The sequence below is a fragment of the Echeneis naucrates genome, chromosome 3 (assembly GCF_900963305.1).
Source record: "Echeneis naucrates chromosome 3, fEcheNa1.1, whole genome shotgun sequence".
NCBI lineage: Eukaryota > Metazoa > Chordata > Actinopteri > Carangiformes > Echeneidae > Echeneis > Echeneis naucrates.
The window spans coordinates 26,996,154-27,008,659 of NC_042513.1; the positions used below are offsets into that span (position 1 = coordinate 26,996,154).

The 12,506-nt window shown below is 43.2% G+C and overlaps 2 protein-coding genes across 3 annotated transcripts; one reads left to right on the top strand and one right to left on the bottom strand.

Annotated features, from left to right (window-relative positions):
• Window positions 1–3,951: 3,951 nt before the first annotated feature.
• mrpl46 (mitochondrial ribosomal protein L46) lies at window positions 3,952–9,704 on the bottom strand. Its single transcript, XM_029498692.1, has 4 exons — window positions 9,379–9,704; window positions 8,246–8,447; window positions 7,810–7,980; window positions 3,952–4,785 (listed from the first exon to the last, which is right to left on the bottom strand). Exons 1-4 carry the CDS (start codon window positions 9,619–9,621, stop codon window positions 4,538–4,540), a joined length of 864 nt encoding a protein of 287 aa, XP_029354552.1. The 5' UTR covers window positions 9,622–9,704; the 3' UTR covers window positions 3,952–4,537.
• Window positions 9,705–10,102: 398 nt separating this feature from the next.
• Window positions 10,103–12,504, top strand: mrps11 (mitochondrial ribosomal protein S11). 2 transcript variants are annotated; one of them, XM_029498590.1, is made up of 6 exons: window positions 10,103–10,252; window positions 10,432–10,509; window positions 10,589–10,687; window positions 10,862–10,991; window positions 11,725–11,790; window positions 12,247–12,504. In XM_029498590.1, the coding sequence occupies exons 1-6, from the start codon at window positions 10,164–10,166 to the stop codon at window positions 12,352–12,354; spliced, it is 570 nt and encodes a 189-aa protein (XP_029354450.1). In that variant the 5' UTR covers window positions 10,103–10,163; the 3' UTR covers window positions 12,355–12,504. The 2 variants fall into 2 exon arrangements, with proteins under 2 accessions (XP_029354450.1, XP_029354451.1); XM_029498591.1 differs by having other exon boundaries at window positions 10,432–10,503.
• The last annotated feature ends 2 nt before the right edge of the window (window positions 12,505–12,506 follow it).

Sequence of the window (12,506 nt, forward strand, 5' to 3'; positions counted from 1 at the left end):
CGGAGTGTGAAACTAGCAGATTTCTGTGCTTTGTTGTAGAGATTGTTTACAGTGTGGTTGAAAGTGGTGGGCTGTATTTGGGCAGTATCTGTTTTTCTATATATCACTGCTTGGTGATATTTGCAGTATTAGGTACAAAGCTATACTGCATTACTGTGAAGTGGTACAGACTGTTAGCAGTGGCAGTAAATTTGAATCCAATATAATCTGCTGTTAGGTGCTCAGGTAGTAGGAACACGGTGAGCAGGAAGGCAGAACTCCCCCAGAAGGTGTCTGTTTCAGTGTGTGCGGCTGCGAAAAGGCAAAGTAGGATGTGGCTGAACGTGTGCGTGCTTAGCTCACTGTCACTGAATGATTAAGGGTAAGTAATATCGTGCATTGCATGCTGGGAGAGTGGAACTAAGGAGAGTAATGGTTAAGGCGCTTAAGGTGGTCTGGCTCGGCTGGGATCCAGAAGCCTTGCTCACTCTCTCACCTGCATGTAGCTGCGCTTTATTGTGTCGCACATAAAGAGACTTAATAAGCTTCTTTATCAAATGTTGCGTTAAGCTGCCGTGAACGACCGGCCTGCTTACGTCCTACTCAGTCATAAGAGATTTGCATAAAATAAAAAAAGCTGCAGTGTGTAAACACATTTGAGGGGAGAGAGGGGAGGACTGGGGGTGTTGCTGTATTTTTTATGTGAGCTCAGATGTGGAGCAGTTCTTTATTCTCACTAAGTCAGGTTGACTCCAAACAGAGCTGCCCTGTTTTCTACAGATGGCTGCTGTCTTCTGCAGCCAAGCTTTGTTTAGAACTCCTGATGACACTGACAGGTCGGAGTGGAGGAGTTGGACTCAGCTCAGTGTGCACTATTATTCTCATTCATATTCGTCTGAGAAATTTTCAGGTCCGGCATCCGAGAGGAGATGCAGAGAACCATTTGGAGGAGGCTTTTACCCCTGATAGTGCGTGACAGTCCCATAAGTGAGGGTACTATTATTAGCACGGGTCACCCCAATGGAGCTGAGCCCCTCAGCCAGGCAGCGACTCACTCTGCGCACCAAACTTCAAAGGATCACAAGAATAAGGTTAAAAAATTCAGAGTGTGCTTTAACATCAGTTTGAAATCCCGAGTGAGAAGGAGGCCAGGCTGAATGTGATGGCAGTAACACTGTTTCCAAAACTGCAGCAACGGCTTGAAACGCGGCCATCAGCCACCTCCATCCTCGGCATTTACTGTCTCTCTTCTACCCTTTCCAGTGGCGAAAAACTGCAAGACCTTTCCTTTGACATTTGTTATCCTGGCGGTATCATCTGCTATATAATTGGATGAAGAGGTAGACTGCGGGCCGGCCCTTTGGCAGGAAGTGAAGGTGAGAAACTTTCCTGGAATGGAGTTGTGATCTTCTACCTCGGCCTGTCTCCACCTGGTCACCTGCTGCTGGACCGTCGCAGCATAAATGGGAGCAGATTGATGTTATGGAGGAGAAAACCTCCTCATCCTGAGAAAAACTAATTACAGATTTGTTTTTTTGCCAATTTCTCTAAATTCTTCGCAGCAATGAGAAAAACATTTGAATGTGTTTCTCCCCAGTTTGTTGGTAGGTTGTCGGTAAACCTGGTGATGTCACTGTGATGTCATCAGGGTTGTTGCAGGTCTACTAAGGAGGATTGACTGTAATAAGCATTATGGGAAATGTAGGATCCATTTTTTGGAAATTTCACAGCTTCTGCTGCTGATTACTTTTCTTTCATGGTGCGACTAAAAAGAAGACTGAAGCAGCAGATGATTACCGAACTTCCAGTTCTGCATGTCCCATAATGCAATTCAACGGCATATTTTAGTTAGACCCTTCCTGAATTGTCATCATTATTCAGTTGTGAATTTCTTCCAGAGACATGGAAAACGTTTCTGGCTCGAGCGGTTCTCCTCGTGATCAGATTCAAGAGAAATCAAAGCAGCAGTGCTTGAGATATCATCTTCGCCTCATCCCTTGATAAACCTGGTAGAGTTTTTATTCGGGTCCTTCCTAACGACATCATCTGAGGGTACTGTATTTCCAGAGATCTAACACAGCTCCTTCAGAGCTCAAGTGAACCTGTGAAGCCCCCCCATGACTGATAAACTGCAGTATTGAGGAAGAGCCCTCGTAATTTTGATCTCCCCTCACAGAGTGAATCCTACTACGAGCAGCTCCTGCTCTTCTCTTGCTGTCCAACGAGGAAAACAAATGGAGGTTTAGTGCCTTGCTTTGGGACGTTCATTTGGAGCCAACTTGGCCACTTCCAGCTCAGGTTTTGGGAAAAAGATGGCAACTTTCTGAATCCAAGCTGAGGCCCTTTCAGAGCAAACCAGTCAAAGACACTTTCATCAGACTCCCCTCGGAGATGAAAGCGACTGTCGCTCTTTCGGTACCTGTGATTGCACCTTGATTTGACGTCAGGTACCAGAGCTGGACAGAGGGCAGCAGGAGACTGTTGTCAGCCGGAGGAACAATAAACTCTGGTTCTGAGCCCAAATTGGACAAAAAGTTAGAAATGGCCTTTATCGGCTCGCCCTGACCTTCACACCTCACATCTCATCCGACAGAGCCGGAGAGCGATGCACTCGGCCAATCTGACGACAGTTCAGGCTTTCAACAATCCCAGGAAATATAGACGGGGAAAAAATCTAATACCAATGTCTACAGCATTAATAAGCCCATTTTCCCATCAGACACAAATAGAAGGAACAGGCTGATCGCAGAGAAAGAACAGGTCAGGAACATCAGAATGCTCTTACCTCAGACAAATTATCAGAGCTCTTCTGAAGGAACATTAGCTATGATGGATATTTCCAGTGTAAGTAAGAGGAAGCCAAGTTGATCAGAAAAGCTCTCTCTGCAGTCTTCCTCTGAGGTTACACACACACACAGGCCTCAGTGCTGCTGGTGTGTTAATACTGCCATCTACTGCTGCACACACAGCGCACACTCTTTAGAGCAACACAACTGACTCTCTTCGTCCAAATGCCCACTGAATTTCTGACCAACACAACAATCCATGAAACCTCAGAGAAACAGCGTTCACAGTGCAGCCATTCTAACAGAAGCTTCAGTGTGAGGTTGAAGACTGAAGCCTATTCTGATTCTTCAGGCACCAGAGGGATGTTGGTAAGAACCACAACTGTGTGCGCTGAGTCAAAGAACCTCCAGAGACGTCCTGTCATGGCTCTTATCCCAACATGGTATGATCAATGTAAAGAGAGATTCAAGAGGAAAGCTCATTCGGGATAATTCACAGTAGATTTTTCAATAAAAATATAAAAGTAGTAATAAATGGAGGTAGTAAACCATGTGGAGTAAAGACTAATTCAGATAAGAGAATATTTCCATAAAAACAGGCGATACACTTAAAAATGTAAATATATTTTATCAAACATAAAAGATTTAACTTCCCACTCAACAAATAAATAAATGTGATTATTGAGCCATCAGGTGAGGAGAATCTGATTGTTTCTTCCCTTTCATGTTGTGTTTTTGTGTCGTTTTTAAGTGGACAGAACTTGTGCGTGATCATGTCCTACCCTCGTTGGAGAGTGTGTGTCCTCTGCTTCTGCAGTCATCACCGCCTGCCTTCGCTCTTATTCTTGATAAATTCTTGATGAATTCTTGATAAATGCTGCTCAGGGTTCAAACTGGGTCTCTGCTGGAGTCACATGAGGCGGCGAAGAGGCAGCAGCTGCTCGGACTGCTGAAGGAGTCTCCAACCTTAAAACTGATCAGACAGGATGGATTCATCTTGATGTTCATATTACCATCAACCCACGTTTTTAAAATGTGACAGTTGCTGTTACTTTGAAACACAACCATCAACACATAAATAATCAAATGATAAAGATGAGAAATTAAAATGACCCTAAATAAATAAAGTGTACACTTCATGTCATGTAAATTATCTTGTTTTATTAGTTTAAACTGAACCTCCACATTCAACACTTTTATGAACCATTTTAAAAAACCCTTTGTTTGTTTCAGTAAATTGCTGTAAATGATTGGCGGCTGTGATGACTCGACACTCTCGGGGGGCTGCTATTGGCCGATTCAGTGCCTGAGGGAGGATGTGTCATTTTAAATGGCCACGAAGAAAAACTGAGCTCATCTGAAATAAAAGCACACTCTGACTGTCTGTTTTCAGAGCAGACACAGTGAATGATGGTATCTGTAGTAAACCACTTGTCATGATGCATTATGGGATACTATGAGTCCACCACATGGGGTGTCATAATTCTCACAGTACTATAAACTGACTAAATCACAGACTACACAGACAATAACGGGTGTTTAAATTTACTTTTTATGGTTTTCAGTTTTCATTTAACATTTCAGATTTGAAGATTTTCTGAGCCGGACATTCGCCGTGTCAACGTGAGTGGAAAAACTATTCATTTATACAAAGAAACACACTTGTCATATTGACTGAAAGAACCTTCTCTGATACAGACAAGCAAAAATAAAAACAACTTTGTGGGCCTCATAAATATTGTTGTCAGTGTCTGTGGAGGAAAGTTTGGGCTTCATAGATCCAGGATGAAGCGGTCAACCTTCATCATGTATGCTGGTTTCAGGTAACGCTGCAGTTCGCTTTTCTTCAGCCACACAAAAGCAGAGTTCGGGGCGGCAGGGGGGCCACTTTCTGACAGAATGGCCTTGAAGAAGAACACCTTTGTTCCAACGGAGCTCTCCGTCCGAGCAGCTTTGGGCAGTTTGTACTTGTAGACTCCGCAGGGGGCGTTGCTGAGGAAAGTCGCCTTGAAACCAGCAGCTGCACAGAGAGAAGAAGCTGTGAGTTCCTACAGCTGGAGACAAAAGGTGAGCAGCAGCTGAAAGTTTAAGGCTGCTCTCGCTCATCAGTGTTTGACTGCTGTAATTAAGTGTTGTGTTTCCACAATACTCTTCCTGGGTCTGTGCCGTGGCGACAACACATCATTAAGTTTTAATCTAATCTCATGTCATCTGAATCCCGGTCGGTCCCAGTCGGCTCAACGTGCCGTGTTCCGCGTTCAGCCCCCACCAAGTCCAGCTATATTAAAAACGGATCAACGCCTGCTACTGTAGGACACTTTAAATGAAAGCTTCCACCTAATGGCACATGTTAAAGTCAAGTGGAAAGTCTTTACAGGGAGTGATTGATGGAGTTGTCACATTAATAGTTCATGAGCAATGTTGTGAAACAGTTTAAGATTTTCACTCGCTGGTTTTATTTAAATGCCTAAGAGCTTAAAGGCTTCGTTCCAGCGACGGCACATGCAGAACTAAATAAATGAAGAGCCAGTCAGTCGTTTGGTAGATGTTATACATCCTGGGGTCCAGAAGTTAAGGTTCAGAGGTCACCGTCACCCAGCTGTGACCTCTGACCTTTGACTTCCCTGCTATGACCACAGACTGTACAGAACATTAAACCAGGACTCGGTGAGGTCTGAAAAGTGAAGTCTCACACCAGCACTCTGTCTAAAGTCACACTGTGTTGAAGTCTATGAGAAAATGTCCCTCCTCCTCCCTCATCAGGGACCAGAAACTCATCAGTTTCTGGTCTCAGTCTGAAATACAACAGGATGTTCATTTAGAGGGAAAGGGGAGGGGTTAGGGGGCGGGGCTACCGTGTGACTGACAGACTGCACCAGGAACCTCAACTCCACCTTCTCTCCCAAACATGGTTTCTACTGGTTTCAAAATGGCCGACAGATAAACTTCAAACCAGCAGCTCAGAGATCTTTGCATATGAAGGCCATGAAGCAACTGAGTCATAAACTGGATCCATCAGGCTGGAACCAACTCCTGAAATATGATTGGTCTAAAACAGCTGCCAACGTAAAGCAGTTGAGGTCGCAGGTCAGACAGCGGTCTGTCTCTCTTGTTGTCGATGTTATAAATGATTGTATTTTAGCAGCCCAGAGCTATTTCAGTTAGAATCACATCAAATTTTAATGATCCATGCGACAAAACTGGGTCATGACAGCAAAAAGAGGTGAGGGAGAAGATACACGATACCACGATACAAATGAAGCGTGTTGACTGTAACACAACCTATAAGAGCCGATGTTTCCTGTATCCTGCCTGAAGTGCTCTAAAACCAACTTCCATTGTTCAATATCCTGTTTGCTTTTCTGATCATCTTATTTACAGAGATTTAAAACATTCACAAAAGCATCAGATGTGTGTCACTTCAGCTGAATATGATTTTAAGTGTATTAGTGTAGAATAATAACAGCGACATAAATGTATATCAGGACATTTACAAGGGAAGAAGAAGCTCTAAGAGTTAAATGTAGCGTTATGAATATATTTAGATTTAATCACATAGAAGCTTCATGCATGGAGGCTTTTAAAATCTGACATCAGCCAAAGTTACCCAAGTCTAAAGAAAAACAAGATGTCATAGCCTGCTCCTGTTTTCAGTATAAATGAATTCAGAGTTGATTTGAATACCTCACAGTGCTAACAACTGGTAGGCCTCACAGAAATCAGTGAAATCTGGAGTTGCATTAATGGTACCATCCAGCAAGTTTCATTCATGTTTAATGTCATGGCTCTTTGAGGTAGGCTTCAATACGACGTGAATAAAACATAATGAACTACCATTTGCTTTACATTATAGAGCCAGTGTTAGTGACTCAGCACACACAGCTGAAGGATGTTAAACCCTCCTCTCTGTTTGGTTAAATATACTTTACTCTCCACTTTCTTTACACCAAAATATATTTTTGTTGGACAGATGTGTCCTGGGCGGTCACAGTTTTATTTTAACGTTCATTTCTGCATTAATGAGGACTTTTTTCCTTTTTGTGTGGGATGGTTTTTGGATCAGAACATCAGTGACCACAATTAGCTTCCTCAATCAGGTTGTTGATTGAGGCCTGGATGTTGGCAGAGTCTTCTTCCTCTTCTTGGATCAAACTACTGTGCACACAGATCCAAGTCTCCCACACACACTCGGGCGGTGACATGTTAGAAACAGGTCTGTTTTCTGTTTTTCTCCTGAGCTGAACATATTTTGTAAAGTTACAGTTGCAGATTAATGGCACAACAACTGGGCTACAGATCCTCACCGTACATCTGTGGATTCAAGTTACCATTAAGGCACTTTAGTTCACTGTCCAGAACTTGTGCCTGCCCGTACACTACCCCCATCACCACGGGGCACTCTGTTCACAGCAACCATATTAGCAAACCGCTCACCTACATGAACCCCTTCACAGCTGAACGTTCGCCCACTCAGTTACCACGAGAAGCTGCAGTCAGGTCAAACCCTCAGCGAACACATGAGCTTCCCCGAGTGGCTTTGGAGCCGTTTGTACAGATTTTCTTTGTTGTGTTGTGCAGTTTTGTTTTTGTTTTTTTGTGGGGGGGGTTGTTTCCAAAGTTTATGACCAGCCCAAATAAAATTCTGCGCAATTATCATGTTCTGTAATCAGATTGGTGACGTGCTTCATCCGTCAGGTGGACAGATGATCTCATCAGCTCAGGTTCACGTATATTTGGAGAGCAGAACCAAACTGTGCTGGTGGAAAAGGTCTTGCCTTCCATCTATATCATATCTGTTCCGTGTATATATTATTATAAATGAGCCAGTTTGAAGGCCAATCTATAGGATTTGAAGAATGTCTTCAGTCATTTGCTGTGTGTTTAATCACATAAATAATCTGAATATCTGATATCTTCTAATGTCTATTTCTTCTTACCATAGCAGGTCTCTCTGTGTTAAGGAGCCGCAGAAAACACAAAGAAAACACAGAATAACTAAAAGGCACAAAACATCAGCAGCTTGATGTAAACTTGTTCATGTTACCTGGCAGGGAGGCGAGGGCTCGCTCAGCCGTCTGTCGCAGCGTCTCTCCCTCCTGCCACTGAGTCTGAGGCAGCAGCCACAACTTAGAGCTGCCAACCTGCTGTTCAGCCAGAAGAAACAGCGAGTCGGCGAGGCAGCGCTGCACTGAGGTCACGTCCTGATCGACATCAGCTAAACAACAGACAGAGTTGTCACTTCTCTCTGTGACCGTCAAGGTAAATTCACACAAACTTTCATAATGTTACATGGTATAAAAGACAAATAGGAAATTCTGAAGCAAACAGATTCTGTGAATGTCAAAAAAAAGAGAATAAAACAAGTCTCTTCCCTCACTGGAGATTTACTTTCAACTCAACTGTGCCAGTTCCCGTCAGAAGTTCCAGCTTTGTGTATATTCCACTTCACTGGTGACAGATCTCATCGTTTTCAGACTGACCTCTGACCCTCGCTGCCGGCTGGAATTTCTTAAATTTCTGCTCCCAGGTGTCTTCCAGGTCCTGAGCCAACACGATGTCCTGGTTCTTACGGTCATACTCGTCGTCAGAGTCGTAGTCGTCTGCCTTTTTGCGATTCATCCTCTCGGCGTCCTCCAGCAGCTGCAGCTCATGGTCTGAAAGCACGCTTTTCTCCAGCTCCATCTGAAATCAAGTCAGGAAGCTTTGTCAAACTGCAGGATATTTTCCAATTTGGAAAATCTGGCGGAGCATTGTTGCTGGTGTTGACCCCGTATCCTTCCCCCGTCTCTCAGCGCAGCATTTGACAGCTGATGCTACTTGATGAAAAATGGCAGAGGGAACAGTATAGATAGTCTAGAACAACATAAACTGTCAACGTCACAGAAAAATAACTACCATGATAAGCCTACATGCCTCCATCTGGAGCACGTGTTATGATGTCATGATGTTATTGTAAAGATCTAATTTATCTTGATAGAAGAAACAGCTGTGGTTAAATTACTAATATAACCTCATCAGAATTAAATTATATTTAATTAATATAGACATATCTATCCTTCAAATAAAGGGTGAAGGGTGAAAGGCTCCATAAGTTAGAGACTGTACTGAGACCTTCCTAAATATCCAGACAAGTGTAGGAATCATATTTCATCAATTATGAGTTCTGATTAAATTCAACTGATGAGCCTCCAACTGCCCCGACTGTAAATGGCAGTTTCATTATCTAAGCTGGAATGATTTGTTTTTCATCATTTGATCACTGATACATCATGACTGATGGATATCCAAACTTCAGGTGGTAAAGATGGTTATTTTTAACTAAAGTGACATTTTATACAGAGTAATGAATCGTTTACTGAAGAAGTGACTGCCAGATGGACTGATGATTTGGAGAAAAGCGTTGCCAGCTGCTTTCAGACTCCAATAAACTAATATCATCATCATATGAGTCTCAATCACTGAACACAAGGAAATAAAGATTTTGGATTTAATTTGCCAATATGACAAAGAAGACAGAGGAGCCATCTCTGTTGTGTGAGCAGGGGGCAGATTGTGGGGGCATTAATGATGAACACGGGGGGTAAACCTGGCTGTTTTGCCCCCCCTCACCCACCTGCCCCATCATCCGGCTGAAGCGCTGCTCTATGGGGCTCCTCTGAGCGGAGATGACCGGCAGCCTCTGCAGACACACGGCCGCCATCAGGGCCCAGGGGGAGCCGAATCTCTCCGCGTCGCTTTGTTTCTCCAAAACCTCCCGACGAAGAGGAGCGGAGGAAAACGGACGGACTGTGCCGCTGAAACCGGACAGAAACGGGACGAGCCGCAGAGTCGCCATCCTTCCACACGGCGCGGCCATTTTCCTTCTGTGGCGTTTATGGAAAGACGCCGTTTGAAGACTAAATGTCCTCTGTGGAAACTAAAAGACAAAATAAAATATATTCACTCTTCTGTCTGTTATTAAATCGTTTACTTTGGAAAACTATACAGTTTGATGTTTACACAACGATTCAAGTGAATGTTAGTGGGCGAACTGTCACACATAAAAGATTTTTACCGATATTAGTGAATGCAGCATTTACCCACAATCCTTTGCAGAAAACGATTAGTCCACTTTAATAAAAACGGGTGTCAATGAGATTTATATACCATTAAAACGCAAAAATACAGCAATATTTTATTATAGAGCATACTTTTTAATATATTTTAATTAAAAGTATATAAAAGTAAATTTTTTGACAGGAATTTAAGCTTTTTGTGATGATAACAATGTTTTCAATGAACCGACCACCCCTCAAAAAACTAAAGAGAGAACCGGTCTGCTCAGGGATTGACGCTTCAATGTCACGTTTGTTGTGTAGAAACAGGCTGCATGTCTGACTACAAACAAACTCATCAAATATGTTTAAATTAAATAGTATTTTAACTCATTCTGTGAGTAACGTGTGTCGACAGTTGGCCTCCAGCCTGAGTGCTAACGGAAGCTCCCTGTAAGTGTTAGCATCGGCTGTTTTTCCACTAGCATCCTGTTAGCTAACGGCTAGTTGTGAGGTGGCAGGTTGAGTTGAGTGTTTGGCTGATTATTGGTTAGTTGCTTCACTGTGGTGAATGCACGCTGGTTTATGAAGGTGTTAATCATGAAATAATGTGTTTATCTCCGGGGGAGCAGCTGCCTACAGAGGACGTTATGGAGCAGCGCTGCCAGACTCCAACAGACAAACTCCGTGAAAACGGACAAAGAGTTCAGGTCAGATTGGTTTGGTTTGCATTTCTGCTCATGAAGTTGAAGCTCGATGCTGATTAGATCTTTGTGCTTGAACCCACAGTCCTCTTCCTCCACTGCCTGGACAGGACAGTCCACTGAGATGGGGTGGAAAGAAGTTCGATGAGCTACCAATCCTCTACATTAAAGCCACATACAACAAGTGAGTGGAAATCAATAGATTGATAGAAATCATCTTCCCTTGTTGGTGTAAATGATGCTCGAATCCTGCAGTTTTAGTGTGACGGGAGGAAATAATCCTGTCTGACAATTCAAAAGATAAACTCAATAGTTGGCAGTGACCTCTCCTGTCCTGTCCTGTCCTGTCCTGTCTCAGTACACACATCCAGCTGACAGACAGCGTGGGACAGTCCCTGGTCAGGACGTCCTGCGGAACGGAAGGTTTCAAGAACATCAAGAAGTCGACACCCGTCGCCGCTCAGACTGCAGGCATCTCTGCTGCTGCTGTAAGTTCTCATGTCCTTCCAGGTCCAGTCCCTTCCTCAGAGCTACTGGACCAGGCACAATGAACACAGCTGAGGCTGTTTTCAGTGTTAGGGACTGTGTGTAATTGTGGGCACTTCATTTCCTTCCCCGCTGCTTCTCTGCTCTGTTAAACAAAATGTTGTTAATGAATATTTAATGTGTGTTGTAAATTGGCTGCTCTCTCAGGATTCTGACACAGCAGAGCAGTCGGTGTTAAAAAGATAATTTAAAAGGCTGCAGGCTCTCAGAGTTTGGGTCCCTGTTTTTGTTTTATTCATTCATTAAACTCACTGGAGAAATTAAGATGGATGATCAGGCTGCTGCTGTCTCATATTATCCAGTGGTGACAGCACTCTGACCTTGAAATTGTTTTCACATGCTGCGCTGAAAGCTGAAAATCAAGATATTTAACATGAGCATTGTCTCTTGTTTTGACAGCAATTAAAAAAAAAAACTCAAACTGTTCTGTTGCCAACTAGAGTACAAGCCTGCAGCAAAGAGGTTGTTTCATCTTCTATTCGTCTTCTCGTTATTTGTTGAAGTGAATCATTCCTTGGCTGAGAGAATGTGTTGAAATAATGAAAGTCTGTGACTACAACTAGTCAGAGTCCTAATGGCTCCCTCTGTCCCCAAGCAAAGACCTTTAGTGGTCTCTTCTTGGGAACAGGACAGTCAGAGGCTGCACTTTAATTCTGTGTCTCTTGCTCTGAACAGAAAGCCACAGCAAAGGGAGTTACATTTGTTCGTGTTGTGGTCAAAGGTCTCGGTCCTGGACGTCTGGTGAGTAAAAGGAGAAAATCCGGTACATCCATCATCTGCACACTCCCTGAAAAAGTGCCTTACGTCGTTTCAAATTTCGATTTCAATTCAACCTGCAGAAACCTTGAATGTTGTTGCTGCCATAACTACACATTATTTTAATTATTAATCCATCTGTCCATTTTTTAAACCAGAAAACAGATTTCTGCTTCAGCTGCTCCAGACTTAGTGGACACTTCTACAAAACAGATTTGAAAACAATCACCCTTTATTAAAATTTTATTTTATTCTGTAAAATTTGTTCAGATTTACAGGTGTAAGCTTAGAAACCTTAATGAACTTTGCAGAAAAAATAAACCTGTCCAAGAAGCCTCCTAATTCAAACCAGACTTGTTATGAGGGTAATTTTAAGCTGTTTGGGGACTCACAAACATGGTGATCTGTTAATGAATGAATTTACTTATCTCTGTTGTGCAGTCTGCAATCAAAGGCCTGACGATGGGAGGCCTGGAGGTGGTATCGATCACAGACAACACCCCCGTGCCTCACAATGGATGCCGCCCACGCAAAGCCAGAAGGATGTGAGCTTCAGAAACCAGAACCCACCGCATCGGTGGGAAGCTGGTGTGCTATAGTGTGCTAATACAATGTTTTGTTGTGTAAATTTCCTGTCGCTGAGCTGATGTTATATAACTTGTACAACTGGAAATAAATTTGAGGTTGTGTGATTAACGAGC

Coding starts and splice junctions, on each gene's coding strand:
- mrpl46 (XM_029498692.1), bottom strand. CDS start 9,621: ATGGCCGCGCCGTGTGGAAGGATGGCGACTCTGCGGCTCGTCCCGTTT. Junction 8,448..9,378: donor TCAGCCGGATGATGGGGCAG/GTGGGTGAGGGG, acceptor ACTTGATTTCAG/ATGGAGCTGGAGAAAAGCGT. Junction 7,981..8,245: donor GCCGGCAGCGAGGGTCAGAG/GTCAGTCTGAAA, acceptor TCTGTTGTTTAG/CTGATGTCGATCAGGACGTG.
- mrps11 (XM_029498590.1), top strand. CDS start 10,164: ATGTTTAAATTAAATAGTATTTTAACTCATTCTGTGAGTAACGTGTGT. Junction 10,510..10,588: donor AAAACGGACAAAGAGTTCAG/GTCAGATTGGTT, acceptor TTGAACCCACAG/TCCTCTTCCTCCACTGCCTG. Junction 10,688..10,861: donor ATTAAAGCCACATACAACAA/GTGAGTGGAAAT, acceptor GTCCTGTCTCAG/TACACACATCCAGCTGACAG.